Source organism: Ceraceosorus guamensis, assembly GCF_003144195.1.
Source record: "Ceraceosorus guamensis strain MCA 4658 unplaced genomic scaffold IE81scaffold_38, whole genome shotgun sequence".
Classification (NCBI taxonomy): domain Eukaryota; kingdom Fungi; phylum Basidiomycota; class Exobasidiomycetes; order Ceraceosorales; family Ceraceosoraceae; genus Ceraceosorus; species Ceraceosorus guamensis.
In genome coordinates, this window is record NW_020290033.1 from 170,911 (window position 1) to 198,166 (window position 27,256).

The 27,256-nt window shown below is 54.6% G+C and overlaps 13 protein-coding genes across 13 annotated transcripts; 5 read left to right on the top strand and 8 right to left on the bottom strand.

Moving 5' to 3' along the window:
- Positions 1-8: 8 nt before the first annotated feature.
- IE81DRAFT_324255 (hypothetical protein) lies at positions 9-3,707 on the bottom strand. The gene is made up of 5 exons (XM_025514183.1): positions 3,284-3,707; positions 1,859-3,201; positions 1,583-1,731; positions 1,400-1,514; positions 9-1,323 (listed from the first exon to the last, which is right to left on the bottom strand). Exons 1-5 carry the CDS (start codon positions 3,320-3,322, stop codon positions 93-95), a joined length of 2,877 nt encoding a protein of 958 aa, XP_025368918.1. The 5' UTR covers positions 3,323-3,707; the 3' UTR covers positions 9-92.
- Positions 3,708-4,286: 579 nt separating this feature from the next.
- Positions 4,287-6,656, bottom strand: IE81DRAFT_324256 (hypothetical protein). Its single transcript, XM_025514184.1, has 4 exons — positions 6,046-6,656; positions 5,290-5,889; positions 5,189-5,209; positions 4,287-5,117 (listed from the first exon to the last, which is right to left on the bottom strand). Exons 1-4 carry the CDS (start codon positions 6,277-6,279, stop codon positions 4,464-4,466), a joined length of 1,509 nt encoding a protein of 502 aa, XP_025368919.1. The 5' UTR covers positions 6,280-6,656; the 3' UTR covers positions 4,287-4,463.
- Positions 6,657-6,949: 293 nt separating this feature from the next.
- IE81DRAFT_158929 (hypothetical protein) lies at positions 6,950-7,461 on the bottom strand. The gene is made up of 2 exons (XM_025510511.1): positions 7,273-7,461; positions 6,950-7,203 (listed from the first exon to the last, which is right to left on the bottom strand). Exons 1-2 carry the CDS (start codon positions 7,342-7,344, stop codon positions 7,036-7,038), a joined length of 240 nt encoding a protein of 79 aa, XP_025368920.1. The 5' UTR covers positions 7,345-7,461; the 3' UTR covers positions 6,950-7,035.
- A 362-nt stretch (positions 7,462-7,823) lies between these two features.
- IE81DRAFT_337682 (hypothetical protein) lies at positions 7,824-9,912 on the bottom strand. The gene is made up of 5 exons (XM_025515512.1): positions 9,267-9,912; positions 8,903-8,989; positions 8,763-8,826; positions 8,401-8,686; positions 7,824-8,305 (listed from the first exon to the last, which is right to left on the bottom strand). Exons 1-5 carry the CDS (start codon positions 9,472-9,474, stop codon positions 8,210-8,212), a joined length of 741 nt encoding a protein of 246 aa, XP_025368921.1. The 5' UTR covers positions 9,475-9,912; the 3' UTR covers positions 7,824-8,209.
- Positions 9,913-10,112: 200 nt separating this feature from the next.
- On the top strand, positions 10,113-11,905 carry IE81DRAFT_367245 (PEBP-like protein). Its single transcript, XM_025517063.1, has 5 exons — positions 10,113-10,608; positions 10,695-10,924; positions 11,018-11,148; positions 11,228-11,538; positions 11,615-11,905. Exons 1-5 carry the CDS (start codon positions 10,218-10,220, stop codon positions 11,743-11,745), a joined length of 1,194 nt encoding a protein of 397 aa, XP_025368922.1. The 5' UTR covers positions 10,113-10,217; the 3' UTR covers positions 11,746-11,905.
- Positions 11,906-12,400: 495 nt separating this feature from the next.
- IE81DRAFT_314787 (Pam17-domain-containing protein) lies at positions 12,401-14,112 on the top strand. The gene is made up of 3 exons (XM_025512513.1): positions 12,401-12,902; positions 13,028-13,377; positions 13,542-14,112. Exons 1-3 carry the CDS (start codon positions 12,644-12,646, stop codon positions 13,674-13,676), a joined length of 744 nt encoding a protein of 247 aa, XP_025368923.1. The 5' UTR covers positions 12,401-12,643; the 3' UTR covers positions 13,677-14,112.
- Positions 13,908-15,229, bottom strand: IE81DRAFT_158946 (hypothetical protein). The gene is made up of 3 exons (XM_025510513.1): positions 14,561-15,229; positions 14,221-14,280; positions 13,908-14,117 (listed from the first exon to the last, which is right to left on the bottom strand). Exons 1-3 carry the CDS (start codon positions 14,841-14,843, stop codon positions 13,948-13,950), a joined length of 513 nt encoding a protein of 170 aa, XP_025368924.1. The 5' UTR covers positions 14,844-15,229; the 3' UTR covers positions 13,908-13,947.
- Position 15,230: 1 nt separating this feature from the next.
- On the top strand, positions 15,231-15,812 carry IE81DRAFT_158945 (hypothetical protein). The gene has a single exon (XM_025510512.1). It carries the CDS (start codon positions 15,396-15,398, stop codon positions 15,729-15,731), a length of 336 nt encoding a protein of 111 aa, XP_025368925.1. The 5' UTR covers positions 15,231-15,395; the 3' UTR covers positions 15,732-15,812.
- Positions 15,813-17,078: 1,266 nt separating this feature from the next.
- On the top strand, positions 17,079-17,828 carry IE81DRAFT_324261 (hypothetical protein). Its single transcript, XM_025514185.1, has one exon. It carries the CDS (start codon positions 17,240-17,242, stop codon positions 17,774-17,776), a length of 537 nt encoding a protein of 178 aa, XP_025368926.1. The 5' UTR covers positions 17,079-17,239; the 3' UTR covers positions 17,777-17,828.
- An 891-nt stretch (positions 17,829-18,719) lies between these two features.
- On the bottom strand, positions 18,720-20,041 carry IE81DRAFT_348093 (Isopentenyldiphosphate isomerase; the record flags this gene model as incomplete). Its single annotated transcript, XM_025516220.1, has 3 exons — positions 18,720-19,156; positions 19,378-19,515; positions 19,690-20,041. 3 exons carry the CDS (start codon positions 20,039-20,041, stop codon positions 18,720-18,722), a joined length of 927 nt encoding a protein of 308 aa, XP_025368927.1.
- A 492-nt stretch (positions 20,042-20,533) lies between these two features.
- Positions 20,534-22,479, top strand: IE81DRAFT_324264 (hypothetical protein). The gene has a single exon (XM_025514186.1). The coding sequence runs from the start codon at positions 20,572-20,574 to the stop codon at positions 22,240-22,242; it is 1,671 nt and encodes a 556-aa protein (XP_025368928.1). The 5' UTR covers positions 20,534-20,571; the 3' UTR covers positions 22,243-22,479.
- On the bottom strand, positions 22,436-25,312 carry IE81DRAFT_367251 (hypothetical protein; the record flags this gene model as incomplete). Its single annotated transcript, XM_025517064.1, has 4 exons — positions 24,556-25,312; positions 23,975-24,486; positions 22,983-23,873; positions 22,436-22,892 (listed from the first exon to the last, which is right to left on the bottom strand). Exons 1-4 carry the CDS (start codon positions 25,063-25,065, stop codon positions 22,436-22,438), a joined length of 2,370 nt encoding a protein of 789 aa, XP_025368929.1. The 5' UTR covers positions 25,066-25,312.
- Positions 25,313-26,194: 882 nt separating this feature from the next.
- On the bottom strand, positions 26,195-27,078 carry IE81DRAFT_159079 (hypothetical protein). The gene has a single exon (XM_025510515.1). It carries the CDS (start codon positions 26,950-26,952, stop codon positions 26,389-26,391), a length of 564 nt encoding a protein of 187 aa, XP_025368930.1. The 5' UTR covers positions 26,953-27,078; the 3' UTR covers positions 26,195-26,388.
- Between the last annotated feature and the right edge of the window lie 178 nt (positions 27,079-27,256).

Genomic DNA, 27,256 nt, shown 5'->3' on the forward strand with positions numbered 1-27,256 from the left:
GGCATTTATCATCCTTGTTTTATTTTCTTCGGAGGGTGACATTTATTCCTGTCATTGCAATGCAAGCGCGTCTGCGCTTACGACTTGACACATCACTGTCCAGCGTCGCCGCTTGGCTCGCGCGTTCCTGACTCGCCACTGGCATGTCGCAGCGATGCGTAAGTGGGTGGGGGTGGCAGATCAGTTCGAGCGCCCTGTGAGGAAGAAGAGGCGATGCCTGTGCCGGGTTCGCCGCTGCCATTGGAGATGGCCGAGCTGGTCCTACGCGCTGCAGTCGTTCCGTCTTGCTCCCCGTCGAGGGGTGGAGGTAGAGAACCTCTCCTCATTGCTCTAATGACGCCTTCGCTGGTCGAGCCGTCCGCCTCGCCGTTGGAGGCGGCAATACGATGAGCGCTTCCTTGGCTGGGAGCTCTGGCTCTACTGATGCTGCGAGAGATGGATCTGCTGATGCTTCTGCCCGATCTGATACTGCTCCTGCTAGGACTTCGAGCCAATCCTCCATTGCTTTCAGGCAGCTCTCCGATCTTGCCGTGCGAGCGCAATTGGCCTACAGGCGCATCGATCGAGTATCGATACCCACCGCTGGGTGCGGGCGGTATCATCTGTCTTTCCCTCTCCGCCAAGTCCTCGGTGCTCAGACCGCACACGCACGCATCGTGCCCTTCTCCAGTCGCAGGCAGAGCCGTATTCAACCAAGAGCCAGGCTGAGAATGTTGAGGTGCACCAGCTCCGATCATGACCGAATTGGCAGAGGCGCTTTGAAGGTGTTCGTGCTGCAAGGCCAAGTCGTAGGGCATCGTAGCGCTCCTTGCGCTCGGATCCTGCGCAGAGTACTGCGGAAGAAGCACGCTGTCAAACGCGACGCAGCAGCTGGGCAGAAGCACTGGCTGTCTGAGCGCAAAGACTTTGAGCTTTCTTTCGTGTTCTGGCGCAAACGCGTCTCGACTATGCACAACCTCGACCAGTAGCTGATGCGTATATCGGATGCTGCTCTTGGAGCCCGCCACGGTGCTTGCTCTCGTCTGATTATCGTGAGGCATTCGAGCGACACCTTGAACAGACCATGCGTCTTCAGCTCCCGATCCGACTCGATTCGGATCTCTCACCAACCCTTCGCTCTTCTTTCCGTCACCTGGACCATGAGGATCTTTCGGTCTTGGTGGTACCCAACCCTTCTCCCAAAGTTTGTGCTTGTGCAAAGGCGCTTTTTGCACGCCTTTGCGTCTGGTGCGCACTTCGACAGTCGTTTCCAGCGACACGCGCACAAGATAGACCAGCAGCTCTCGCGGCGGTGTCGGCGAGTGAATGTCGATGTTGAAGATGCTGAAAATGAGGTGAGACGGAGGAGGGGTCAGACTCTTGAATCGATGAAGCGGCTGCAGAGATGCGCATGGCTCACCCCCCAACGCTGATGTTATTGGAGGTGCAGGCGATGGAGACCACGCCAAGAGTAGGATGCACATCATTGTACAGCACCATGAGCGGCGTAGGCCCACCATCAGGAGCAGGATTTACTAAGGAGCACGTATCAGAGATCAGCACTGGGTGTTGAGATGCAGCGCGCGCAATACCAAATGCTCACCTACGGGGAACGTGTCTCTCCAGCCTTCGACACTGCTCTTCGCTCTACCAGCCCCGTACGCGGAACCTTTGATAGTGTAGCGCACCCGTCCGTATGGACTGCGCTCGTAAGGCGGGGAATCGGCGGGTATGATAAAGGCAAACTCGAAGCTGTACGAGAGACGAAGCGTCAGTTCGACAGTCTTTCGCAGCGATCCTGCGAGCGCATGTACGCGTGTTCATGCGAGGTTCACAAGAACTACTTCTCGCTGACTTCTCGCAAAGCTCGATGACTCACCCATGAACGCCTTTCTCCAACCAAATACCCTCCTTTTCATCGTCTTCCTCTCTATGAGCCAAAGTTGGGTCGGCGCTAGGGGTTCTGCCTCCATTCCTAGCCGGAGCAGTGCTAGAGCTTCTAGCTGCGCCTCTCAGACCAGCTCCTCGAGAGGCTGATCTAGCTGCTCTGCCGAAAGGCCAGCCCACGCTTGCGCTTCTAGATCCTGATACAGCTGCAGAAGCCGAGCCGACCCCTCCTCGTCCAGGTCCCAGGCGTGAAGCCCGCGAGCTACCGTGCTCTTCATGGCTTGGACTCGACGCTGTCATCGCTTGGCCAGTACGTGCGGCACCCAGACCACCCCGACCTCGGGCTGGTACATGTTCGGCGGGCGAGCTAGGAGTCGAGGGTCCACTTGCGGAAGGATTGTGCGGATCCATCGACATCGATGACACGCGTTCCGCCGTGGCGGACAAGGACGATCGGCCTCGTGCATCTCCGTCGCAGGCGGCAAAGTACGAAGGAGCCTCGTCGTCGCCAATCGGTGTGACCGACTCTGATCCACGGTGCTCAAAGGAGACGCTATGCCTCGGCGTCACACCGCTCTCGTTTGGACGCACGGCAGGCATGCTACGAGTCGGACTGGGAATCGGCGAGTTGGGCGTGGCGGTGTTGGCGCTAGGACTCAAGGCTGGAGAGAAGCCCATGATTGGACTAGCGGCGCGACTTGCGGGTCTAGAGCTGGGTCTGCTGGGTGGTTGAGAGGGCGGTCGACTATTCGGCCGACTACCTGGTCTACCGCGCGAGACTGCTCTGACGAAAGCGGCTCCCAAGCCACCCAGCGCGTTGTGATGGTGCGAATGTTGAGAAGCAGCATTATCCTCGGAAGCCGAGACATCTCCCGATCCTTGCCGAACTGGACTGGCTCTCCTGCTGAGGCTCACCACCGGGCTTGCTCGTCTGCTCCTGGCTGCCGTGCGACCACGAGGCTCGTCCGCCTCGGCAATGGTCGCACCGGCTGGCGCGACTGATGCATCTCTCCTTCTGCTGACGCTCCTCGCATTCCCACCTGCGCCGCTGCTCGGACCTGCAAAGCCAATCTGCACACTCTTCTCCATCAGCACCGTGTCCTCCCATCCTAGCGGTGCATGTCCAGCGAGGGAGTTGAGTTCGCGAAAGTCTGGCAAGATGGCTACGGTTTGAACGGCTTTGAGCTTGACCTTGATGCCTTGAATGTGCCGAGCGTGTGGGACGTAGAGCTCCACCAGTCCTCGTACTATCTCATCTGTCGCGGTAGGAGGGGCAGTGTCGGAAGATGCGGTGGTAGGTGGACGCAGAAATACGAGGTTGGACAAGAGATGAAGCTGAAGAGTTGAATGAGAAGAGTGTGAGGGTAAGGCGAGAGCTCTCGCGCAACTGCTCGACGCAGCCACGCCTCGTACTCACCTTGATCTCACACGGCGCAGAAATGAGGCTGGAGAACATGACGAAGGTGGCCGAGGTTGAAAGGAAAAGATGGAGGAGATTTTGTTGGTGCTCGTGAAAGGCAGCGCCGTCGCAGTGCTATCCACCACCTCTGCACCTCTTCATCAGCGCGGCTGACGTCCGGATCTTGCTGCTCGCGCTCGCGAAGATTGTCGATCCGGTCTTGGGTGCTGCCGAAGGGCGGGAGACCAGATCGTGGTGCAGACTCAAAACTGCAGCGTTCAGTCTATGATCTTTGCAGCTTGATCAAGGCTGTGGTGCGTAGTGGATGTTGAGGTCCAAGGGGCAGAACGGCTGGGTCGAAGAATGGGTGAAGGAAGAAATCACAATCGTGAATCGTGAATGCGAAGCTTGTCGCCTTCGCTGCGTGGCCTAGACTCGTGACTGGTACCGGTACATGAAGCTGCCAGAAGACGAACGGGCATACCTCATGCCATGTCTTCACTCACAGCAGCCAGTCACGAGTCACGAGTCTTTGAAATTCAGGCACGGCGGGACCTCCTGCTGCTTGGCGCTTGCTGCTGCTCTGCAGTCAAGAAGTTTTGAGTCGTGAGTGTGCGCATATGAATTGGAAGCGCCCGCCGGCAAGACACGTGAGTCGATTCTTGATTCAAAGCCGTTGAGGATCTTGAAGTCAAGTCACGAGAGTAAGTCAAAAGTGCTGCTGCTCGCTATCTCCATTCATCGTGAATCACAATTTTGTGTGGGGCTAGTCGTCTCGGGCCGCTCGATCGGGGCGTTGAATGGAGCGAGCCTTGATGAGAAAGTTGACTGACGGATTCAAGATTCGTGATTCCCAGCTCTACACTTTTCGACTTCGATTCAGGATTCTTCATTGGCATTCGCAAGAGACTCAAAATTCCAACTCCACTCATCCAGAGGGAGCAGGTAAGACATACCTAGATGGTGAATGATCTAGCATCGAAAAAAAGACAGTTCAGCAGCACGTATCTCACTGCAAGATCCTTCAAGCATGATATGTATGCGTAGCAAATCGGAACAGATCGTTCATGACAAAGCAACCACGAGACGCATCGTCCTAGTCAAAATACAGCAAGAGGCCAGCCATCCCAAATGAGGCGCTTTCGAAGACGTTTGGTGCTCGAATGTCGTGCGCTTTGGTTTAAAGCTCCTTTGGGGCTCAGACGGCATTATTGGCGCAAGAAAAGGGGCTCTTGACCGATCCCAAGGCGTAGCTATCGATGATGGCCTGCACAGAGGTGTAGCAGCCAGGGCCAAAGACGAATAGTCCAGCAAAGATGAGGAACACGTTAAAGATCGTTTCCGCTTTCCTCAATATGCTCTGCCCCTTCCACAATTGACCCTTGTTCATGCTCAGGTACGCCTTGCCCCAAAAGATGAAACCAAAGAAACCGTCGAAGAGGGCGCTCATTAGACTGACGAGAACGCCGAAGAAGGGCACAGCTTCGCCGATGATCCAGCCAAAGACCCAGGTAGAGGCGCAGCAGGCAATCCAGATGATCCAGCCCTTTACTGTATTGTTGTTGTAGTGCTTCGTGCCGAGGGTGATGCGGTTGAATAGATACTTGGCAACCACGCTGCCATAGAGACATCCAATGATGATAGATGTGACCAGGACAAAAGAAAAGGAGATCTGCTTGTACAGCTTGGGCAAGATGGCCACGGCGGGTGTCTCTGCGTACTGGCCTGCGAAAGCGTAGACGTATATTCCCACAAACAAGAAGAGGAAGAACTCCATCGCTGTCGTCGCATAAAGAGCTTTGGGAAAGTCGTTGGGATTCTTCATTTCCGAGATGAAGCTTGGATACATGATCTGCCAAGGAAAGCGGAAGAGCGTCAGTCACACCGACCAGCGCTTGCGAGCCACACGAGCATGCTGCTGACCTGTCCGACCCATGTAAACAGCTATACGAGAACATGGCCAGCACGTCGCTTGGGGGGGTGAGCATACTGCTTCGCTTGTGCCAGATCGTGGGTCAACTTACAATGTTCAGGAACGCGTTGAAACCTTCGACAAAGGTTGTGCCTTCTGGTGCCCACGCCGTGATCCTGACCGGCTCGTCCGGCTTGAGACCAGCAGGATTTTTGCCAATGATGCCGGTAAAGACGATGACGAGAACGATGCTGATGAACATGCAGATGGCCGATACCACGCCCAAAATGGCGACTTGATCCAGCTTCCTCGGCAGGGTGCCCAAGAAGCAGACGATCAGGACGACGATGCTGAAGACGAGCGTGCAAGTGCCGTGATCGGACAAGACGTTCAGCACTTCGGATCCGGTGAGGGTGTGCAAACCCATGATGAAGCAGTTGTTGAGGATCAGCGCAGCTCCAGTAAGCTCGTAGGCCAACCAATGCTTTCCGAACAGGTCTTGTCCGATATCGGCAATGTGTAGCAGGTGTGGATTCTTCATGCAGTACCGCCATAGCGTCATGCTGGTATAGAGCGCAATGATCCCAAGGCCCAAAGTCGAGAGGATTCCTCCGGCCATGCCCAGATATCTGAAAGCCCAGGGAAAGGACAAGATAGCCAGACAGACGTATTCGGTGAAGAGCAAGCAGGCACACCGTTGCCATGACATGGTCTGCCATAGACGAGCATGAAGCGCGGCTGGAGCGTCAGCGCAGGAAGCGAAACTCCACTGGTCGAGATAAGCCAAAGCATCGCCATCGCATGATCCGCCCGAAGCTCGAACGTACTCTTCGCGCCTCGCGCCGCATCGTTCGCCACGACGACTCACTCTATATTGGATTTCGCCGCTTTCCTGAGCATTGGAGACCACCCGGACCACAGCGTGCACATCCTTGGGTTCGCCCTTTTCAGGGTCCACATCCGACGAGGCTTTACGCTCCACGACAGTACCATCCACTTGCGCGCCAGGGCTCGAGGGTGTCGAATCCTCAGCTGCAGCCCTGTCAACGACTTTGGGAGCACCAGCAGGGAAGATCTTCCCGACGATGCGTAATCTGCCCATCTTGAAGCTGTCAGAGGGCAGAGTGTGAGAGGTGGGCTGAGGGACGTGGAAAGGATGGCCTTGACCAGCAAGACGAGACGGATGGAGGAGAGTTTGAGAAACGATGCACTGAGCGCGATCTATGTGCAATGTGAGAAGAAAGTCGGTTGGGTGACGGGGGGGTCACATGGACTCGCTGCTACGGAGGGTCGGTCTACTTGAGGGATTTTGCGCGATCGGGCAATTATGAATGTGGAACTTGGCTGGGCAGCTGTTCGTGCAGCGGCAGATGTCGACAGTACTGGTCAGGAACCATCAACGCAACTTTTCAAAAGGTCGAACCGAGCTACTGGAGCAGTAGCAGGGCATCACATGCACATGCACATGACCAAATCTTCCCATCAAGAAGTCTGATGAGTCCGAAGGCGGACAGCCATGCAGAGGGATAGCGGTACTCATCACTCGTCAACGGCCTGCTGAAACGGAATACGGCATGCAACTTGACTGCATGCGTGTCCCTCGTACCTACGTTCGAAAACTTTGCGAATGAGGTTTAGTGTGATCTTGGCCCTTCTTCCCTGCAGTCGTGAGTTGTCTCCCATCATGTCTGCTCTGCTCGTCCCTCTTTGCTATATAGGCAGCAAGCAAGCGGTGGCGGGTCATGCGCACAGAGATGACTGCACAGGTGTCTAATTGCATTGTGAGCACGTAGCGACGCCGAGCGGCAGCTGATTTCCCAGCTAAGAGCCAAGTGTGCAGCACTTTGACTTTATCAGACTATACGAATCGTGAATGCGAGTGCTCAAGTACCACAAGAGCGATAACGGCGGTAGCGCAACCCGTACTCGTCCTCCACCGCCGGAAGAGCGCATCAGAAGGTTTTGCAGACGTTGCGTGACGTTGCCGCGTATTTAGAAGAGGAGCTATATACCGTACAGTAAACCGCTCGCGTCGCGCAAAGGTACGCGTCAGCAACACGAGGCCCTCAGAGATGTGCACTCACTGTACTCACACTCGTGACTGTACCGACGGAGAGGCGCGGCGAGCCGCCGCCTCGGTACGGGCCCCAGCAAAGCGGGACATCATACTCAAGCTGCTGTATATGATGATTCGCTTTTCAGCTCGGCATCTTGATTCGGTCTCAGCCCTAGACTCCGACTGGGCGCGAATCAGCGTGCAGCAGCCATATGTGCAGTCAGTCAGTCGCCAGTTAGTCGTGAGTAGCGGCGTGAGACAGAGTGCCTATAGAGTCACGAGTCTGAGTGTAAACAGATGAGTTGCCATGGCGGCGGTGAATGCCTAGCTGCTGTAGAGCCACGATCAAGCCGAGCTGCTCTTTGCCGCGAGCGAAGACTTGGCGGGGACTCTGACACAGGACGACCAAGCTGCGAGCGCTTGCATCATGGACCTATATATTCGCACAGCGTCGGCGTACCTATGCACGGATTGCGTGATCGGGCGCTGCATTGTCTGAATGTTCTCGAATGGAAAGGACATTTTTGATTCCATGGCTGTGGACTCGTGACTTGTGCACCCGTGACTTGGGTTGCTAAATGTACAAGTCCCTCTGTTCAGAATCGTGACAATCCGTTGCTCCATCACTGTGACTGTTCCTTCATTGCCGAGTGTCAGGGTACCAAACACTGCTTGTGCTGCCGAGGCATCCTACGAACAGCTCTACCTGTGCCCTCGAGCTTCAGATCTTCCGCTTCGCCATCGATAAAACTTGAAGATGACTGCGCGCTCTCACTTCCTTTCGTCACTGACAAAATTGGCCTTCGAAGAAGCTTTGAGGCCGGTAAGTCGAACCCTGCCAAACAGATCACCTAAAAGTATATCCTCACGCGCTCAAGCGGTCGGAGGCGCCCACATGGTCGATGTGCGCCCCTTTTCCGTCATTGTGACCTGGTCGCGCAGAGTGCTATCGCAGACGCCAGACGTGGCAAGTATCTCATTCTGCTTGCATCTCCTCATCTGCTTCCTCTCCTTCTGCTTGCGCGCTGCCCCACCAAGCAACGACACCTAGTCCCTGGCTCGCACACGAGCACTTCAGCCGTTGAGGTGGGCAAAAATGAGGGTCAGCAAGCCAGTGTACAAAGCAACGAGAATTAGCAATGTGCATCCAAGTCGCGCACAACTCACAGTGATCCTGTAAGCCGATTCCCTCTTCTCATCTGCAACAGGTCTAGCAATCGCGCCATTGAGTCCCAAATTTGTTCCTGTAGACATCATCGAGCCGAAGGCGGCGCTTTGAGGAGTGATCGGACCTGGCTCCGGCTCATGAAATTCGTCGCTCTCCACAGCTACCCTGATCAGCTCATCCCGGTCCATGTACATCCTTTGATCAGCGTCTGATAACAAAGGATCAGCTGCCACGTCGTCGTTTGCTGGCTCCCACAACCAGAAGAAACATCCTTCTTTATGATCACTGCAATGGAGCGTTGGAGAGCTAGGCGTCAGTGAACAGCGTACACGGGCAGCAGAAGCGAAGCTATGTCACCCACAAGGCGCTTGGGTAGGGCAACAGGTGCGGTGGGACGTGAATGTCCTGAAAGAACCCCACTGACACTGCAATCCGCAAGTGCTTCGGTCAGTGTCTCCGTTGAACGAGTACCTCAATCTAACGCTGCTGCGTCTATCTCACCTCTAATGCCGCTGGGGTCGGACGAAACAATCTTGCCAACAAATACTTCACCCAAAAACGGCCTGAAGATGACTAGACGAAATGTGACTGCAGGAGATGGGAGGTTTCGGATGCAGCCTTAAGCAAAGGCCATCGGTAGACTAGCTTTGAAAGTGGCAAAATACGTCCCACAACATGACCCGACGCTACAGAAGCTAGCGTGTCCTTCATGACGAAAGGCAAGCGCTCATGGCCAGTTCTTGTCGCGCTTGCACCGGCTTGTATGCTATCACGACTCGCATCTTTATCCCCAAGTCAAGTCCGGAAGCATGTAGTCGAGCTATGCCATCGGCTCTTCCAGAACATGAAGCACGCACGTACGCACCTTTGTAGAACAGTGCACCATCCCCACCAATAGTCTTTCCCTCCTCGCAGTCCAGCAAATCAAACACCGCAACACAGAGCCCTACATCCTGCAACACCTTGTTTGCGTACTTTGTGTTCAGAACAATCTTGATGGCTTTGTGAGGCGCAAGTGCAAAGTGTGGTGGTGAGACCCGAGCTATGTCGTTGATGAGGGCTAGCTGGAACATCCCTGAGTGCTGACGAAACCGCCCGCGCTGCCCGTCCTGGCGGATGTAGATGCAAAGAGCGCCAAAGGACGATCACGACAGCCGCGGTGAAGTGTCAGTAGTCTACCCGAGGCAGCCGACCTGTGTATGCCGCCAGAACTGCCAAGCTTTCGTCAGCGAAGTGATTAGAATCCAGCTCGCGAGAGCAGGTCACGTTCGATGGGGCGAAGTAGAAAGAGATCGGACGCGTCCGTGTGTCGATGCTTGCGTGGCAAGGCCGATGGGTTGAATATGACAGCCGTACAGTCACAGTGTGCGTGCAGCAAAATGTCCGTTAAGTGGCCAGCTGTCGAGTGCCAGTCACGCATGTCACTGCGCGAGCTGAGGTAGCCGGCTTATGTAGTCCACAGGTGACAATCACCAATCGCCAGTCATGAGTTATTGATGAGCGTGTATTCAATTCGACATGAGCGGACTCAAGACGTCGATTCTTGGATGCATGCCCGTCCACAAACGGAGAAGCACAAGCGCGCAGCTGCAAAAAACCGCTCCCATCAGAAATCTCTCGGCCGAAAAAACACGAAAGAAGGCGCTTTCCGTCGTTTCACGCATCAAGGACACACGAGATATTCGATGCATTCAACAAAGAAAAGGTTCACTTCGCGCCACCCATCAACGACCTACACCGCTCTGAGTAGTCTTCCAGCATCTTGCCCGCTTGATGCATAAGCTTTGTCAGCTTCGGCTTCCATATCTGGGACACGATGTCATTTCCACCTGCAGCTAGCAGGTCGATGCTTCGCGCCGGAGGCGTGCTTCGATCGCAAGTGAGAGCATTGAATTCCTCCTCTTCTGCAAGACAAGCCTCTCCAGCGCCACTTCCCTCGGATGAAGGCAGCTCCCAGCAAAGTAGCAGATCTTGGACGCCCGCTCTTGCCAGCGGCGTAGAAGCGGCGTACGACGAGGCGCTCAAGTACATATACGCCAATCAGGCGCAACTTCGAGACGAGGTCAAGAATCTTCGGGGCAGACTTGAAGGGCTTGCAAAGGGCAGCGAAGAGGAAGCAAGTAGACTGAAAGAGAGGATATTGAGCGTGGAAATCGCGAGTGAAGTCAATGATCCTGCTGTCAGGGCTGAATTCGACAGTGGCAAAGGTGAGCTAGCCTAAACGCACACCTTCCGCTTCTCGAGCGTCGAGCCCGAGGACGAAAGCTCATCCTTCTTCTTGCACGCACGATAGCCGACTTGACTCGACCGGTGCATCTCCATCTGCATCAGCTATGGTGGCATCGAAGAATACTCCCGCGTCTGCTCGAGAGGGTCAAGCTGCAGTACGTGGTGCCAGACGTGATCGAGAGCTTGACACCTCGGGTCGATCTGCGTCTTTCTTTTGGATCTGGGACTGGTTACACGGATCACTCTTCCGATGGAGGCGAAGTAGGAACTGGTGTTTGGGTACCTGCGCGTGACGTGAGTGCTGTAGACCATGTGTATCAGTCACGAATCGCAGCGCGAAATGATCCGACTAATCACTAGGGCCGACCGGCCCATGTTTCGCTGCAGTCGTTGCAAGCACCTCACGTCACGGCGGTGCCTTTCCATTCTGAAGAGCGACTTTACACGGCAATCCTGATCGATGCTGATGTACCCAATGAGGAATCAGGCAGGCTGGAGAGTTGGTGTCATTGGTTGGTGTGAGTGATGTGGTAATCCTGTCACTGCGACGGGCAATCAAGATTGCGAGATTCTGACTCGCTGAATTTTGGTAAACAGGCGAGATGTTCCGCTCTCTAGCGGCCGAACTACGTTTGATCCTCGAGCGGGGCACACTGCCATCCCATACGTCGCGCCACACCCATGCAACGGAGGACCTCCACGTCGTACCGCTCTCGTCTTGATCGACCAGACCGGCGCCCAAGGGTCCGCTTCCGAGAGCGCTAGCGTACAGCGAGAGGCGTTCTCGATCCCTCAGTACCTGGCTTCGAGAGGATTGAACGCTACAGATGTGGTCGCTGCTCAATTTTGGAGAACAAAGTGGACAGAAGAGGATGCGGAAGCTATCAGTAGTGTTTGGGCTCAACGAGGTGAGCCTTCTTGATATGTGTTGATGCCGTCTGTCGCATGTCACTGAGTCCTGACTTTTGCACCCATGCTTCACAGGCATCGCCGAACCAAGGTACGGCAGAGAGCCGAGACGCAACATGTTCAGAGATCCGGAGACGGGTAGACTACCTAGCAGATACTTCAGGAGCCTTCCGACGGATGCTGCCGCTTTGTCTGCCAGCGAATGAGCGGGTGTATGCTGAGGAAGGAGATCGAGGATGGAGACGGGGGGTAGAAAAGCCTCTTTGCTGCACATTCAGCGGATCTGGCTTGCAGCATGCTGCGAGGCACTAGGCAATAATGATAGACGGACTAGATTTCTGCTTCGTCCCTTCTGACTGTGTTTGTTTGACACGTTCTGCACGAGTCTGGTGGACGGCAGCTCCGCTTGTGCGATTAGAACAAGGTCGGAGCTCCGCGCTCACTTCCACCGGAGACCAAGCTTACGTAGCTGCTAGACTAGACGCTTTCAGGTTGTGCCATTCGACAACCTCGGGTCGCCGCACTCTCACATCAGGTCTTATCTTGGAGACCTGATTGATGCTGGCAAACTTTTCAATCGATAGTCAAGAGTGAGCGAGCATCTGGACTAGGGCGGCACGGTTGATTCGAATCAGCTCAACAATCTTAACGGTCACCATCAGTCGAGTCTCGATGTGACATTTGTAAGTGCAGAGTGCAAGAGAGTCCTGAGTCTTGAGGGCTGCTTAGATGGCTTCTTTGATGAGTATCTCGATTTTGATTTTTATCGCACGTGACCTTCAGTCTGCCATTGCGTTTTCTGCCGCGCGCCGCACGTCGTGCACTCAAACTCTTGACTCATGAAATCCAACCTTGAAATCAAGACCCTTGCTTTGCTTGACCCGCAACTCGAAAGAGTACGCTTAGTCATTCACTGTCATTTCTTGCATCCTCACCCATCGTTGCACGCTCTTCTTCTGCACACGCATCCGACGCGCGAAGTTGGTTGCGCAGCGTAGTATCGTGGAGTGAAGATCTGCGACCGGTACACGCCCGTGTGACCTCACTTCAACAGATCGGTGCTGATCGAGACTAAGGCCGCAAGCCTGCCTCGATTTCGAAAGAATGGCGACACTCGCCTATGCGTTCAGGCCACGAGTGCCAGCAGGTTCATCCGGTACGGCGAGGCTAGCCGTCATTTGCAACTCGCGCGCTTTGTTCAACAATCAGAGTGCTGGCATCAAGCGTGCGATCCATCAGCGCCCAGCGTTGCACACTTCTGCGAGATGCCAGGAGCAAGAAGCTGCGCCCACACCTGTTGCTGCTGGTGGAAAGACTGCGCCGCCTTCCGATACGTCTTTGCAGCCTCTCACCTGGGCCGAATGTGAGTCGAAGTTCGCGAGCGTCTGCACCCGCAAGCTAAGAAGGATACACTTTGAACCCTTACCCTGCTCATCTTTCTCCTATTGGTATCTTTTTACCTCTCGCTCTTCTTGCCACCGTCATCAGACTTGTCGCTTCGAGCATCGCGTCGACGATGGGGAAGCGTGACTACGTATCCCCTAACGGCCGTCGCGCTCCTCACATCCGGACAATTTTTCCTCACAGCCACCATAGATCCATCCACACCAGGTTTTGCCGGCATAGATCCGGTCTACCTATCAATTCTAGGCACCGTAGCTTGTGGAGGTTTGGGTTACTTGGTAGGGCCTGCACTGGGAAACGGTCTCTGGGCTGTGGTTTACAGAGCAAAGAGGAAGGAGACGGAAAGGATGGACAATGAATTTTGGAAACATGTGGTCAGGAACAGGGCTGATGCGCTTGGTCAGACGATGCAGAATCGTTTGCCCGATTTCTACGTGAGTCGAGTGTAGGTTGATTGCTGATGGAGCGCGGCTCGAGGGTCAAGTGCAGCAGGAAGTAGAGCGCGCGCTGACTTGCTGGGCAGGAAGGCATCCGTGTGTCAAAGCGAGGTCGAGGTTCATCATGTATGCTCACGATTTTGCCTGTCTGTCACCTACAGGCCGAGTCCGTCACTTCCCTCTCCACCTATCGTCAATGGCTGCGCGACCAATCCGCCTTCAAGCGCAAGCTGCAGCACGGAGTCGAAGAGGCGCAGAGGGAGGAGCAAAGAAGAGCAGGCAGATCGGGCTTATGAGAAAGAATGCTACACGTCAGCCGCATGTCAATCGCAATCTCTCAAAGATTGGCATCTGCAGCGGCGCTATCGTCGAGAGTGTGGACTGCTGGTTGAGGTGGAACGCGCATACCAGCTACAAGGGCGCTGAAGGTGAAGGTAGCGATAGTGTACAAAGGGTGTCCGAAGGAGCATCGAGGGCCGCAGATTGAAGGAGCTTTGAGCTTGTCAAGGGGAACAGGCCAAGTGCCGCAGAGCTTACAGACTTGAAGTGAGCCAGCCAGATCACACCTCACTCTTCCCTCGCGCTATTGTCCTCCGCTGCGCTGGCCTCCGCACCGGGTCCATCGACGGGAATGCGTACCAAGGTGTCTGGCAAAGCAGCCTCGAATGACGTCCCAGTCGCAGTTCCTGGTGTCTCTTCCGTATCTGCCAGACCTGCGTCGCGGCTCAATGTAGAGGCTTTGATTCCCCATGTTCGGGAGTTAGGTTGTGCAACATTTGATGGGGTCAGTAAGGAGGGCGGGGAGACGTCGGACGACGGTTGAAGGAAGAGATGACTCACCTTGAGCTAGTTGGATTGCTCGGAAAACGCCTTGCCAGCTGGAGAGAACTGCTGCGACGGCTGCGATGTGCGGTAAGAAGGTAGAAGAGTGAGCGCGAGATGATTTGAGTACACACTCGGCGAGCAGAAGCCAGAGTGCACCTGAAGTTTGGAGCTAGCTAGCTAGCATCTTTCCATGATCGCAGAAGGGTCGCTTGCGGCCTCTCGGTAAAGGGGTTTTGCCTTGCAGCACTCCTCCACTTCCAGCATCGCATACGATTCCGCGAATGGCCCAGGATGGCCTGCCTCTTCATCACGACACGATGACTTCGGCTTCGCATCAGACAAGCTGACAACTCACCATCTCCACCATTTACAAGACTATCCACTCCATCGCCCAAAGCCTGCACATCCCTCGCCAGCCTAGCGCTCTGTTCCTTCAACTGTCTAAGTCCTGCCAATTCGGCCTGCTTGGCAGCTAGACGAGCTGCTGCCCCCGTGGGTGCAGGTCCGGTAGCTGAGGATGAGGCTTGAAAATGGGAAGCTGAGGCGCCGAGAGATCCTCCGGGAGGAGCTCCTTGGGACATTGGAACTGGGGCGTAGACTGACCCTCGAGCAGATTGAGCACCGGACTGTCGCGACATTGTAGCTACAAGGCAGGAGCGGGAGGAAGGACGAGTTGGGCCCTCTGCAAGCCTTGGAGATACGGTTGTTGAAGGATTTGGATACGATCTTGTCGCTGAAATATGCCCTACAACTAGCCTTTTCGTTTCTGCTTGGTGGATGATCGGAGCAGTGAAAGGGCGTACGGGGACTGCGATGGCAAAGGCGTTTGTGTGATGCGCTCTGGACAGCTTGTATGCGTGGAAACAGAATGAAAAAGCCGATAGAAACCTATCGATGCATGGAGATCTCTTGAGTGTCGACTGAGCGCGTTGAGAGGAAGAGGTCTTTCGGAAGCGTGATACGAACGAGCACTAGGCGCCATATATCTGATTCACAACTCACAATTGTGCTTGTGATACAGTAGCTGAGACGATCAGTACGCTGCTGCTGCATTCGTGAGTCCATTAGCTGCCTGCCTGTGCTGCACGCTGCCTCCAATCACAACCACAACCGCGATCCCCAATTTCGCGACGCGTCGTGAGCTACGCGCGCAGACAGCAACACCTTCGCTCGCGCTCGCTCGCGCCCGCATGCATGCATGCCTCTCTGCATTCGCATTCGTGATTAGAACTCGGTGCCCATCATGCCTAAACGGTACGGCACGACTTTCGTTGCTCCGCGTGAGTCCTCCTATCCAGGTGAAGGGCGATGCAAACGCACGTATGCTCATCCCTTCATCCCGCGAATCAAGGAACCACATCGAAAGCGGCGCTCGCTTCGAAGGCGGCTTGTCTTGGACGTATGATGCAGACACGCAAGGTCGCTTGAGGGCGAGTAGAGGCTTAGAGCGGCCCGTGAAGGGTGGAGAGACAAAAGACCTTTGCCGATCTCTTGGGCGGTCGACGCTTTGTGGCGAATCTTGCTAAGACGGGACGCAAGTTTAGCGGGTGGATTCGGGTGGATTTGAACCTAGACCGCTTGCTCAGGAGGTGCAACTGGTGAGGTGTCGGTATTGTCTACTCGGGAGAGTCGAACGACGGAGACCACACCGAAATTGACAGTCGCAGGGGCGCTATTACTTGGTTGAAATGCTAGTCAAGCGTGCGCATGGGCCATCACTACCTGTTCCCGGCCTCTGCCGCTACGTCGGCGTGCATCGGTGGCGATGGGATCCCTCTGAGCACTTCTATCGTCACCATCACCGTCGAGCGCCCACAGTAAAGATAAGAGCACGGATAAGTGACAGTTCAACTCGCCACTCGCTCTCGAACGGCGACTGGGCGTCGGCACGTCGAGATGGATCAGAGTGGCAATGACACGGAACGCAACGTAGTTCACTGGATGTCCGAGCCTGCTGACCTAAAGAGAGGCCTGCGCTTAATTCAACTTCAAAGATTGCATCCTTTTGCCCACGGAACAAGATCTCACCGTGCTCCCCTCTAATTCGAGGCAGCGCCTTCGAGCTGGTGTCGGTGGGCGTACTCTCTCTGATTGCACAGCATGAAAATTCGACACTACCTCGACACACATCATCTTGTCGTCTTTGCGCTCGCATTATCCTTGCTATGCTCGCCTGAGACCACACGAGCCAAGGACGTCTTCTTCAAAGCATCGTTGCACAAGAGAAAACCTCCCTTGCCGTTTGATCTCAACAAGCTGCCCGAGTCAGAGGAGGTGCTCAGCTCAGCGATTGACGATGTGAAAGTGTTCCAGCCTACCCGCAAGTCCCGCGCCTCTTCACCGGCACACAGAGTGGAGCTAGCACCAACGACGAAGGCAGCAGTATCAACCTCACACGATCACAACCGTGTCGTGAGCGCACAACGGAATGCGCTTGGTGATTACAGAGGCTTCACAAGCCTGCCTCCTGCGTGGGCTCAACGATGGCCCGAATATGCAAGTCAGGGAGGAAGGATTCGATCAGAAGCTACCGTCGTTGGTGGAGCTTCCGGCCCGCCTCAGTTCCTGCTATCGGCAGCTGATCCACCCAGCCGACCTCCTCCTGGTATGAAACTCAACCCTGCGCCAAGCCCCCCCCTGCGCGTCAAATTTTCTACCAGCACTGCGGATGAACACAATAGGGCCATAAGAGAGGCGGTGCAGCACTACAAGAAGACCTTTATGCCTCATATGAGGACGTTTGTGGTGAGCACGTCTTGTTCGAATTGCGAAAAGCGGAGTCGGCAGACGTGCAGTCCGCACTCGTAACCACATCCCACGTTGGCCTGGAAGTGACGAGGGCCCGACTTGTCTTTACCATGTCTCACGAACGAGCCTGCCATTCCATTCGGTACAGGTGCAGCACGGATTTGGTCGATCACACGAAGAGCCCGCATTGCATGCTGTCGGTTCAGCAAGGGATGTTGACGACAATTTGATTCGAGCAGGAGGCATCACTTCCACAGGTCTTCATCACTCTCGAGCTTTCATCTACATGGCGCCAGGCCAGACGTACAAGCACGGCACGCAAATGATGGAGTACGAAAAGCCGGGCGATAAAGCCAAACTTCGTTCCCACGCATTCGTCGTCGATGATCTTTCCAAGTTGCAAACACCATCTTTCGAAGATGTCGACACATCTAGATTCGACCGTCGTCTGAAAATTGACGATGAGGGGAAAAAGCATGCTACAAATGCGCACTCGCAGCACTCGCAGACGCTTGGGAGCAACAAGAAGGCCAAAAAACCCAAGCATATTCCGTCAGCTGACCAAAATCCTACATTTCCTGGCCTGGCGAGACACGTGGGGAATTTGCCCTTTACCTCTTATGGACATTCTCGCGGGAGAGGCGGAGCAACTGCAAGCGCAGAAGAAACAGCGTTGCGTGGGACGACGAGCCAGTTCGCGCAATCTGCGCATCAAGTGGATCTCAATCTTTCGCCAAAAACCGAGCCGCCCACTCACAATGGCAAAGAGCAAGGGATAGACCAGACACACGCTTCGAGTGCGGATGGATTCGCAAGGCAATAAGGTGGTGTGGAAGACGAATCCAAAAGAAAAGCGGGAAGACCGAGAGGGAGCAAAACTTCGATCAGTCTCAGATTGCTGAAGAGCGTTGAGAGGAGGACGAGGGAAGAAGCTTGGACCGCTTGGCTCAAACGTCACGGTCTTCCGCACGACTCTACTTTCACGCCTGTCTCTGGCCCTGCCTCCACCTCAGTCTCGGCCTACGAAACGCAGCCCAGGGCGGTGAACAGCAATCACTAGGCTGCGCCGCCTTCTTAGCAGAGCGCAGTGGTGTTGGGCGGAGATCAACCGACTTCTGCTTCTGGCTTCGAGATGTGTGAAGCGAAGCGAACGCTTCGCACTCGATGCTATGCAATGATACTCGTAAGAGAACCTTTTTTTTATTATTTGACTTCAAGTGTCCAAGCAGCTCTCCCGTGATTAGCAGCACACCATCCAGCTTGGCCTGCCATCTTGACCCGCGCAAAAGTGGCTCGTGGGCTAGACCTTGAGGATTTCATGTGAGATCAGTATTGCCAAAATTGCGTGAATGTACAGGGTCAGAGAGCTCTCATGCGGCTTTACATCTCACTCTCATGAGAACAGCTCGTCGGATCGCGCGTTATGCCAATCGAGCTGCAGACTTCTTCTTCGAATCCATATAGCTTTTGCTCCGCTCGACCTCGAGATTCGTTGTGAAATGGTCCCCTTGCAAAATCAATTTCTACGCTCAAATCCGAGGTAGGTCTGTGCGTCGGGGAAATTGAATCTTGCAAATTTTGCATGTTTGAACCTTGACTCCCATGATCGCTGCACCCGTAATCGCATTTCCCATCTTGCCAAGATTGAGCCTTATTCAAAGGTATGTCGGTCCAAGCAGAATACTCAGTCTCGTCAAGTTGCGGGTATCGGGACGAATGCGCACATTCTCTCCTCTCTTGGCTTCGGCTGTTACTCTTGGGGTCTTCTAAAGCATGCGATGGATGGTGTCATGATCGTAGAAGCGTTTGCAAGAGTGCTGCGCATCCACGACGGGTTGAGACGTAGCTTCTGCTTGTTGCAAAGAAGCCTTGTTCTTTGGTTGCAGCGTTCTGTTCGACAGCAGCTCGGTCCACCAAGGAAAGAGGAACTTGTTGGCTATCAATTTGAACCAGGGTGTAAAGGATGTTGCTGTGTGATGGTCGCGCACCACATTGATCGAGCCGACGTCGGAAAGTTCAGATATTGGTGTGTTGCGCATGTGCGGAAACGCTACTGCCTCGACGCTCTGCGTAGGCAAACACTCACGATCCAACTCGTTCATGAACTCCTTTAGCTCTTCGGGACTGACCCAGCGAGTTGCTGACACTTCGTTTGGATTCTCGGATACTGTGACCGGAGCTGTGATGAAGAGAATGTAGTCGACTGGGTGCAATGTAGTGTCAGAGCAAACCCAGTGAAATTTGTGTCAGATCACAGACGGACAAATGCGTGAATACTGTGTGCGAGAGCGCCATGCATACTCCTTACGATGCATCTTCAGGACATTCCCGTGCAGCGCCGCCCGCTCGCTCATTCACTGCAGACCCGCGCCCCTTTCCTTGGAGTGGAACACTTTCTGGGTCTCCCTTCTGCGTTATACTCACTTTCATGCTCGCCCCACATCCCATCCGATGGAGCCATGTAATGAATCCTGGTCAGGTATTGAAACTCGTCCAAAGGCACTTCTTCAGGAGGGATACCAAGTTCGTGTTCCAGCTTCCTTTGCGCTGCTCTGATGACTCCTGCAATTCGAGAGTCAGAGGGTCAGAGAGATTCCAGAATCGAGTGGCATTGCTGGGCAATCTTGCGTGTGCCAAGTGACAAGAGGAGCGCACAGAAGTGTCGGAGGTTGCACCGCGCTCGCTGGTGCTGCTCTCGTGCGCGCATACACGCAGCTTTCCGCACCGCACACTCACCAATCTGATTCTCATCCTCCAACTCGCCCTTGATGGCGAGGGGATGAGAGCAACACGTATTGGTCCACATATCGGGAAAAGTAATCTTTTCCGTTGCTCTTCTCTGCAACAACAATTTGCCATCTACAGGATGAAATACAAAGCAAGAGAAAGCTCGATGCAGGAGTCCTTGATTGATGTTGCTCATCAAATGACACTCCTTCTTGCTGCCGTCTCGAATGAAATCGTCCGAAGGTGAGACTACGATGCATCTCTCTTCCATCAGGCGGATTTGCTCCTCGTCGTGACCTGCGAGAGACACGTCGTGCGTCTCTGACGGTCCATTAGAGGCGGGAAGTGAGGTGGAAGCCATAGTGAATGCTTCTGGGTTGCGCTTTGACGGATCGAGCAGATCAGCGCGGTGGAGGTGAGAGATGAGATGTGAGAGGTGAGAAGAGGACCTGCAGCGGAGTCAAGTCATGAGTGTTGATGTGGTCGATCAGCCCTGCATTTCTTCCTCTCACATCGCGAATCCGTTTATTTGCCGCATGAAGCTCAAGTTTCACTCGGACGGACATTGTTGAAATCAAAGTGAATTTGAGCCCTTAACGCTTTGCCCTCGAGTACGAAAATCAGAGATTGTGATTGAGACCATCCACCATTCAATCTTGATTTTCGCCTCCGCATCTCTGATGCATGGAGACAAACGCCTGGTGACGACTGTTCACGCGCCTACGATATGTTATACCCACCCCGCCGGACTTATTCGGCCGATCAGCGTCACACAGCTATAGCCAGAGCCAATATTCACCATTCGTGATTCGTGATGGACGATTTACGGAGTGCATATATGCTCCTCGATCGGTTCCAAGGCCAATTCGTACATCGTGTCAACTCTGACCGATGATCACTCACCAAATAACTCCTTCACGCTCTTTCACGCGCAACATTGACAGTGCGACGTGTCTCAGCATCTCGGTATCCCCACACACTCTGGCCGATCGACTCCACACTCCGAAGGGAGGCCATTCGCGCAACCCCACCTCGTCCCTTCCGGTCTCCAACGGCGTTCAGGGCGGTGGCCCGAACATGTCGCTAGATATCTCTTGGTCTTTGCTAGACTCTTCACTAGCCTCTCAAATCCAAGAAAAGCTGAATCAAGCTCTTTTGCGCACCACTAGGCCCTCTTTCCTAGGTCCCATCAAGATATCTCAACTGGATTTCGGCAGCGATGCGATGGATATCACTTTGGTGGACGTGGGCGATGTCTGGAGAGATTTCTCTGGCGAAGCACCGCTAGGCCCGGGCGAATCACCTTTGCGAGAATCGTTGGGCATGAACTCACAAGAGAAACAAAGGGAACAACAGAATTTGGGTCAAGATGATTACAGAACCAGGGCGTCATCTTTTGATAACGCTATGGATCCGTTGCGTTTGCACGGCGATCGGAATGTGAAGGTGAAGCATCACGCTCCTCGACCGGCCGAATCTAAACCAGGTCAAGGTCTTGCCCGATTTGCTGAGCGCAATCTTCCGTTCGCGGGGGGCGCACAAGTAGCGTCTTTTGCTCAAGCTCAAGCGAATCCTCATGCGGATGACCAAGGTGTCGGGCCGGAACTCGAAAGAGGTCCGAGGATGCAGACGTACAGACAGTACGGACGAGGTGCTCAACATCATCATCCCAACGACACGGGTACAAGCCAGTACGATAGGGATAGTAATTGGGAAGGTGCTAGCTTGGTCGGCACGCCTGCTCCTTCCGGCTATGGAGCTTGGCCAGGCGCAGGTCTAGGCTATGCCAGAACACCCGCAAGCGTAGGTGCAGCTTATGGCTATTTTCCAAACTTTTCCCTTCTAGCTGGTCGTGCAGCGGGTGCCGGTGTTGCAGGTATGGGTCGGATAGATGCTTCGAGCCGCTTGGAAGCACAAACAGCAGCGAGGGAAAGTCCAGAGGCGTCACCCTCTGTCTCACCCTCTGCTCCTCATCCTATCCCTACTCGCACCCGCCAGGCTCGTCAGAAAGAGCAACAGCAAGGCCTCTCGCAGCCTGAAGCGGCTACAGCCGGTCAGCTACCGCCGCTCCAGCTGCACTTGGCCCTGGATTGGAGCACAAGCACGTTCAGATTGACGCTTCAGACCAGTCTGCTCATCAATCATCCCAGTCCCGCATTCATGGAATTGCCATTGAGCATCACGGTGACTAGTCTGGTACTGCAAGCTGGAGCGGTCGTCGCTTTCGAGCCTCTGAGCAGCGGCAAGACGGTGCACCTCTGTCTGGTAGAGCCGGAATTGGAGCTGGAGGATGAGGAGCTGGACGAAGCGGGAGAGAAACAGGGCGGAGCGAATCCCGCTGCTGCTAATGCCAGACCCAGCGCCGCTACAAGTTCAGCACCGACCCTTTCTCTAGGCGAGAAGCTCATTCCGCACCTCACGCTGGAAAGTAGTGTGGGTCAAGCAGACAAGCACACGCTGGAAAATGTCGGAAAGGTCGAAAAATTCGTCCTGGAGCTGATCAGGAAAGCGGTCGTCGATGAGGTGAGAAGCTTGGATGTTTCAAGCTTGCCGTCTCTTTAGACTTGTGCCCAGAATCGTAGAGGGGACTTGCTGGCATCCTGCAGACCGTTTGTGCAGCGTGGATCTTGAGACGCTGACTGCAAAATGTTTGCGCCTCTGACCCCCAGCTCGTCTTTCCGAGCGCATACACCTTGGAACTTCCATGAGCATGCCCGACACGCCTCCTTGCGGAGTTTTGCGCAAAATTCCGTGTTCAAGAAGAGCCTTGCCACTGCAGGATGACTACATCACCGCTCCTCCTGTGATCATCGTGGAAAAGAGAGTTGAAGTGTCTCTCCACCTCCACGTAGCCCAGTGCTTCAAGATAGGCCCCCACAGTATCCGTCGGCGCTGATGGTCGCCCAGACTTGGCCGATGTCGGCGAAGCCACCGTGAGAAGGTTGGAGAAGATGGCGAGATGACTGGGCCAGGTGTGCAAAGGCGACGCGCTCTTGTCGACGCGCACGGACAAAGGCACGCCCTGCGGCGTGTCCGCTGAACGACGAAGTTGCAGAGCTTCCCAGAGCGGCATGAAAGCTGCCGATTCTGCGGCGCCAATGGCAGAAGGCTGAAAGCGCGCATCGACGGAAGCTGGGAATCGATTACGGAGGTACGCGAGAGGGTCGGCATAGAAGACGTCCGATTGATCGACGTACGAAGAGGAATCGGCACTGGAGGTGATGGTGACGAGATGCAGCCACGAGTGTTCAGCACGCCCCAAGCTCCTACAGGGACAAGAGAAGATGGACTGGGTCACTCACCCAATCGGTGGCGGTTCGCAAGTAAGCGCCCACGCTCTTCCGCCCTTGCCTTCGCCCGAATCCGATCCGAGGGCGGAAAAGATGCTGAGGTCTTGCCGGTGCATAATCGATTGCCAAGGTGTGGAGTGACAAGGCATGAGCAATGCGATGCTCTTGAACGACTCTTTGTCTGCTAGTTGGGAGATGCGTCGAGGTATTTGTTCTTGCGCTATGCAGTGATAGCGAAGAAGGTAGATGCTGGGAACAAGATGAGCTAGCAGTGCGATCTGGGCCCATTTGTGAGAGCGCTTGAGCGACGCGAAAGACGTCCATAGCTGCTTGCTAAATAGGGTCAGGTGGCCTATGGCTTGTGAGACTACGCACGGAGCCCCTGCGAGAGCTGCCGGTGCCGGTGCAGGTGCCTCAGGCTGGAGCTGCGGCTCGACGGTTCCCACATTCGTGTGCGGCATGCCACCTCGAGGAGACGAGAGAGCCAGACCACCAAAGATGGGCAAGGTGATGGCTGCAACAGGCTGCAAGAACCTCTGTTCTTTGTGACCCAGCAACGAGTAAGCAAAGATGGTCCACACGGTCAGAAAAGCTAGGGTCTTCAGAGCTGCTACATCTCTGGCGCCGTTGTTTGCTGCTGCATTCATGCCAGCAGGTGTCGGAGTTTGATGTGAGCGCGTCGAGCAGGTTAGTGCCATGTAGAGCCCGCGCAGCATGTAAGGCAAAGTAGTCAATCCTAGAAGAGGCAAGACGGAACTGAGGTAGAAATGCCAGGGACTGGAGCCGTAAAAGACGGATACGCCTGCGGATCCTACGTTGCGCTTCATAAACTCGTAGGGCACGAAGATAAAGCGACCGTAATAGATACTGTCGAGCAACGTGAAGAATGAGAAGCTGGGTATGCTTTTTTGGAGAGAGCAGTTTGAAAAGCTGTCAGTGAAGCAATGCAGTGTCTTTTTCTTCTCTGGTTTGTTTTTGCACGATCAAGCGTGTGCTCGACTCACAGGCTCGTCGGCACGCAGACTACAATTACGGCGAGTGAAAAGACGGATTCCAGAACCTCGAGCGTCGTGCTGCATCTTCTTGCAGATGCGACTTGATCACAGATCAACTTGATGCCCAGAAAGGACCAGACGATGATGGCTGTAGGTCTGACAGCAATGCTGAGAGCGGCAAAGAAGAGCGCAAGAGATAGCTTGCGACTGCTGATGATGGATCTGTTGAGCGTCTCTAGCATACTCTGATCGATAGGCTCAATGGCCGATGCGTTCGGAAACATCTCTTCCGAGCTTGCAGGAAGGCTCAGGGGCCAGTTGAGCAAGGCCATGGAGATCATTTGCGCTTCGAGCGTGTTCGAAAAGGTTCGACATGAAGTGTAGAGTAGCCAGGTGTTGAAGAGGAGACAGTGTAGCGTCATACAACCTGCTTGCGAGCCGACAAGTCGATCAGAGAGCTTGTAGACCGACAAGTCGGAGCAGGCCGCAAAGACAGCTTGCAGAAGGCGAGGTGCGGTGGCCTGAGCGCGCGTGCAAGAAGTACGCATATCAGCGATCGAGCATTGGACGGATGCCTGAGGCCAACTCACAAGAATGATGGGCGCATCCATCCTCAATAGGCGCACGATCCACATGAGAGCAGCAAAGATTGCAGGATGAAGAAAGCCCCGTATCTCTCCTCCTCTTGCTTCATCACTCATCCATTCCCACGTCCTCCATCCATACCCGAACACGGCATGATGAGCGACTTCCGTCGCTTGATAATGTTCATCGGGTTGAAAAAATGTTCGAACAAGCAGGGCATTGAGCAGACGAAAGGCGAGCAAGAAGAGAAATACAGAAGTGTGCGAAGCTGTTGGGTTCGCTGATCGTGGTGGAGCGGGAGTAGCGATTGGATGCGGAGGAGCTTGGACAAACTCTTGACCTCCTCCTCCTCCTTCGCTCGGCACCACGCTAGTCATGGAAGTCACATCTGTGCCTGCCGATTTGCTCGTCGAAAGTGTCCATGTGGAATCTTGCGACGGACGAGCGACCAGTCTAGACTCGCCTCTCCATCTCAGCGCATTCGTGTCCAATGTGCGACCGCTCGTGCTCGTCATTCTTGACGAAGGCAGTGGCGCTTCGCTTACCTGACGCCAAGCCAACAGCGCAGATTCTTTGTGAGCCGTACTTCTTCAAGTCGAATCCTCCTGAACTAGGATTTGACCGTCATGATCAGTAGACAGACAGATCACGCTGTTCCCCCCCTCTCTCCAAGTCTACGGAAGAAGGCCTCGGGGATCTGGCTCGATGGTGTGGTGTGGTAAGACGCAAAGCTTCAAGCTTTCCTTCAGCCGTGAGTCAGAGTGGCAGTCAACTTGAAGGTCATATCCACGGCAAGCGTACTCACGAGTCAAGAGTCTCCTGCCGCCTTAGCGTAGCACGCGCGGGTCGAAATAGTCGTGAGTCACGAGTCTGAGCCGAAGTCCCGTGCAGGGGACGAAGACGGATCACGTGATCTGCTATGCGCTCCCACACAGGGCTACGGTCAACGACCGTCACGAGTCACGAAATACAGTCTGATGAATTAGAGTATTGAGTCTTGAGTCAACAGAGTCGTGAGTCTGATGACTCGAGCAACAAGTCGCGAGAAGTGCTTTCATTGGCTCATCTTCCCATTCTCGATTGATCCGTGATCATGTCGACTCGAAATCAGGAGAACGCAACTTAAACTTTTTTTTTTTTTTTTTTTATATCTCGGGCCGATGCAAGCCCCCTCCCTTCTCATCACCCACCCCCGGGACCTGATTCGCTCCGGCATCAGCACCGTGCGGGAGCAAATTCCTCTCGCAAGCACCGGCGCTTCACCAGTTTTCCTTTCCGCCAAACGGCCGAATGCATCATTACGCGTGACGCTGATGTGCGCGAAGCTAGGGCGGTGAGAAGCACGAATGCATCGTTGAAAAGCTTTTCATATCGTTGCCCAGATGAAGAGCGCGCAATGTCGAGACAGCCAGATGTAAAAGTAGCAAGACAGCTCCGAATCACATGATGGTGCAGTGGGTGAGGGATTCAAATGCTGAATCGGGGGGTCAAGGTCCTAAGATACGAACTGCACCGATGTTCAGGTTAGAAAAAGGGGCGGAATGTCAATCGCCTTCGTAAAAAGCAGTTCGAGCGCGCTCTCGATGCCGCGCGACGACATCAGAGTCAAGCGCAACTCACATCTTTTGCCTCTTTACTATTCACCCGACTCCTACCTCCCGCATCCTCCAGCTTCGTGATCAATCCGACCTCCATCATCCCCCTCACATAGCCATCCCAAAAATCCCTCCTCGCTCTCCTTCCAAACGTAGGCTGCTGCAGATCGTCCTTGAACTTTCGCACAAACTCGTTCCACTCCTCCGCTTCGTCCTCCACTGCCGCTTCAGCTCGACAGACCTTCATCGAATCCCGAGCTTTGCCGTACGAGTTGCTCGCCATGCTCTCCGAGACCAGTTGGCGTATGCGCTGCGGGGATCAAGGTGGCGCGAGGAGAGAGTCATGAAGGTCGATGAGCGGAAAATAGGGCAATTTGGCGTGAGGGGCAGGTTGCAAGACGTACGTCGATCCACGTTCGCTGCTGCTTGGGTAGCACAACTGACCTGACACATAGCTCGAATCACCACGGCCGGATCCCTAGCATCTTGCAACGCTCGTCTGAAATCAGCCACCGGGTCATTCGTGCCGATGCTGACATCTCCTTGCGCTCTGTGTGGCCCAGCACTAGTCTTGGTCGGGCGATCCGCAGACCCAGCTCGGGTCGCTTTCGAAGGGCGTGCGCTTTCAGCTTCCTCCTCGTCCGTGGCGCTATCATCATTCTCATCCAAGATCAGAGTCTTGTCGCCCTCCTCATCATCCCCATCGCCCTTCTTCTTCTCCACTTTGCCCTCGGCTCCATTGCTGGCTTGTTTCTTGGCATTGGCCGCCGCTTCCTCTTCCCGCTTGCGCTTTTGCTCTCTGAACATTTCTTGTCGCTGAATGTTCGCGTCGGGAGCTGCAACATGGATGGCAAGGCTCGCATATCAGCTACTCATTCGAAGCTCCGCTGGTCAGGCCACTCACAGTAGTCCTGTTTCGCGACGAAGTCAAAGAGGCACGAGAGTAAGGCTAGAGCTGCAGCATGCAGAGCACAAAAGGCATGCGTCTCGACTTACCAGCTCGAACAGATCCTTCAATTGCGCTGCTAAAGTCGAAGACTTGTTCCACACCGTTTCTGGTCTCTTGAGGAACTTATCGAGTTCAAAGTGGGCTTTTGGGAGCTCCTTGTCC

Coding starts and splice junctions, on each gene's coding strand:
- IE81DRAFT_159079 (XM_025510515.1), bottom strand. CDS start 26,952: ATGTTCAGAGAGCAAAAGCGCAAGCGGGAAGAGGAAGCGGCGGCCAAT.
- IE81DRAFT_324264 (XM_025514186.1), top strand. CDS start 20,572: ATGATCACTCACCAAATAACTCCTTCACGCTCTTTCACGCGCAACATT.
- IE81DRAFT_337682 (XM_025515512.1), bottom strand. CDS start 9,474: ATGTTCCAGCTAGCCCTCATCAACGACATAGCTCGGGTCTCACCACCA. Junction 8,827..8,902: donor CGACCCCAGCGGCATTAGAG/GTGAGATAGACG, acceptor TGCGGATTGCAG/TGTCAGTGGGGTTCTTTCAG. Junction 8,306..8,400: donor AATCGGCTTACAGGATCACT/GTGAGTTGTGCG, acceptor CAACGGCTGAAG/TGCTCGTGTGCGAGCCAGGG.
- IE81DRAFT_324256 (XM_025514184.1), bottom strand. CDS start 6,279: ATGGGCAGATTACGCATCGTCGGGAAGATCTTCCCTGCTGGTGCTCCC. Junction 5,210..5,289: donor TCAACGCGTTCCTGAACATT/GTAAGTTGACCC, acceptor GTTCTCGTATAG/CTGTTTACATGGGTCGGACA. Junction 5,118..5,188: donor TGTTTACATGGGTCGGACAG/GTCAGCAGCATG, acceptor TTTCCTTGGCAG/ATCATGTATCCAAGCTTCAT.
- IE81DRAFT_367245 (XM_025517063.1), top strand. CDS start 10,218: ATGTCATTTCCACCTGCAGCTAGCAGGTCGATGCTTCGCGCCGGAGGC. Junction 10,925..11,017: donor TTTGGGTACCTGCGCGTGAC/GTGAGTGCTGTA, acceptor GTTTCGCTGCAG/TCGTTGCAAGCACCTCACGT. Junction 11,149..11,227: donor AGTTGGTGTCATTGGTTGGT/GTGAGTGATGTG, acceptor TTTGGTAAACAG/GCGAGATGTTCCGCTCTCTA.
- IE81DRAFT_314787 (XM_025512513.1), top strand. CDS start 12,644: ATGGCGACACTCGCCTATGCGTTCAGGCCACGAGTGCCAGCAGGTTCA. Junction 12,903..13,027: donor GCCTCTCACCTGGGCCGAAT/GTGAGTCGAAGT, acceptor CACCGTCATCAG/ACTTGTCGCTTCGAGCATCG. Junction 13,378..13,541: donor ATCGTTTGCCCGATTTCTAC/GTGAGTCGAGTG, acceptor TGTCACCTACAG/GCCGAGTCCGTCACTTCCCT.
- IE81DRAFT_158945 (XM_025510512.1), top strand. CDS start 15,396: ATGCATGCATGCCTCTCTGCATTCGCATTCGTGATTAGAACTCGGTGC.
- IE81DRAFT_324261 (XM_025514185.1), top strand. CDS start 17,240: ATGGCGCCAGGCCAGACGTACAAGCACGGCACGCAAATGATGGAGTAC.
- IE81DRAFT_158946 (XM_025510513.1), bottom strand. CDS start 14,843: ATGTCGCGACAGTCCGGTGCTCAATCTGCTCGAGGGTCAGTCTACGCC. Junction 14,281..14,560: donor TCTTGTAAATGGTGGAGATG/GTGAGTTGTCAG, acceptor CGCACATCGCAG/CCGTCGCAGCAGTTCTCTCC. Junction 14,118..14,220: donor AGCAATCCAACTAGCTCAAG/GTGAGTCATCTC, acceptor GGGGAATCAAAG/CCTCTACATTGAGCCGCGAC.
- IE81DRAFT_158929 (XM_025510511.1), bottom strand. CDS start 7,344: ATGATGTCCCGCTTTGCTGGGGCCCGTACCGAGGCGGCGGCTCGCCGC. Junction 7,204..7,272: donor CTCCGTCGGTACAGTCACGA/GTGTGAGTACAG, acceptor GCGCGACGCGAG/CGGTTTACTGTACGGTATAT.
- IE81DRAFT_324255 (XM_025514183.1), bottom strand. CDS start 3,322: ATGTTCTCCAGCCTCATTTCTGCGCCGTGTGAGATCAAG. Junction 3,202..3,283: donor CTGCGCCGTGTGAGATCAAG/GTGAGTACGAGG, acceptor TCAACTCTTCAG/CTTCATCTCTTGTCCAACCT. Junction 1,732..1,858: donor TTGGAGAAAGGCGTTCATGG/GTGAGTCATCGA, acceptor TCTCTCGTACAG/CTTCGAGTTTGCCTTTATCA.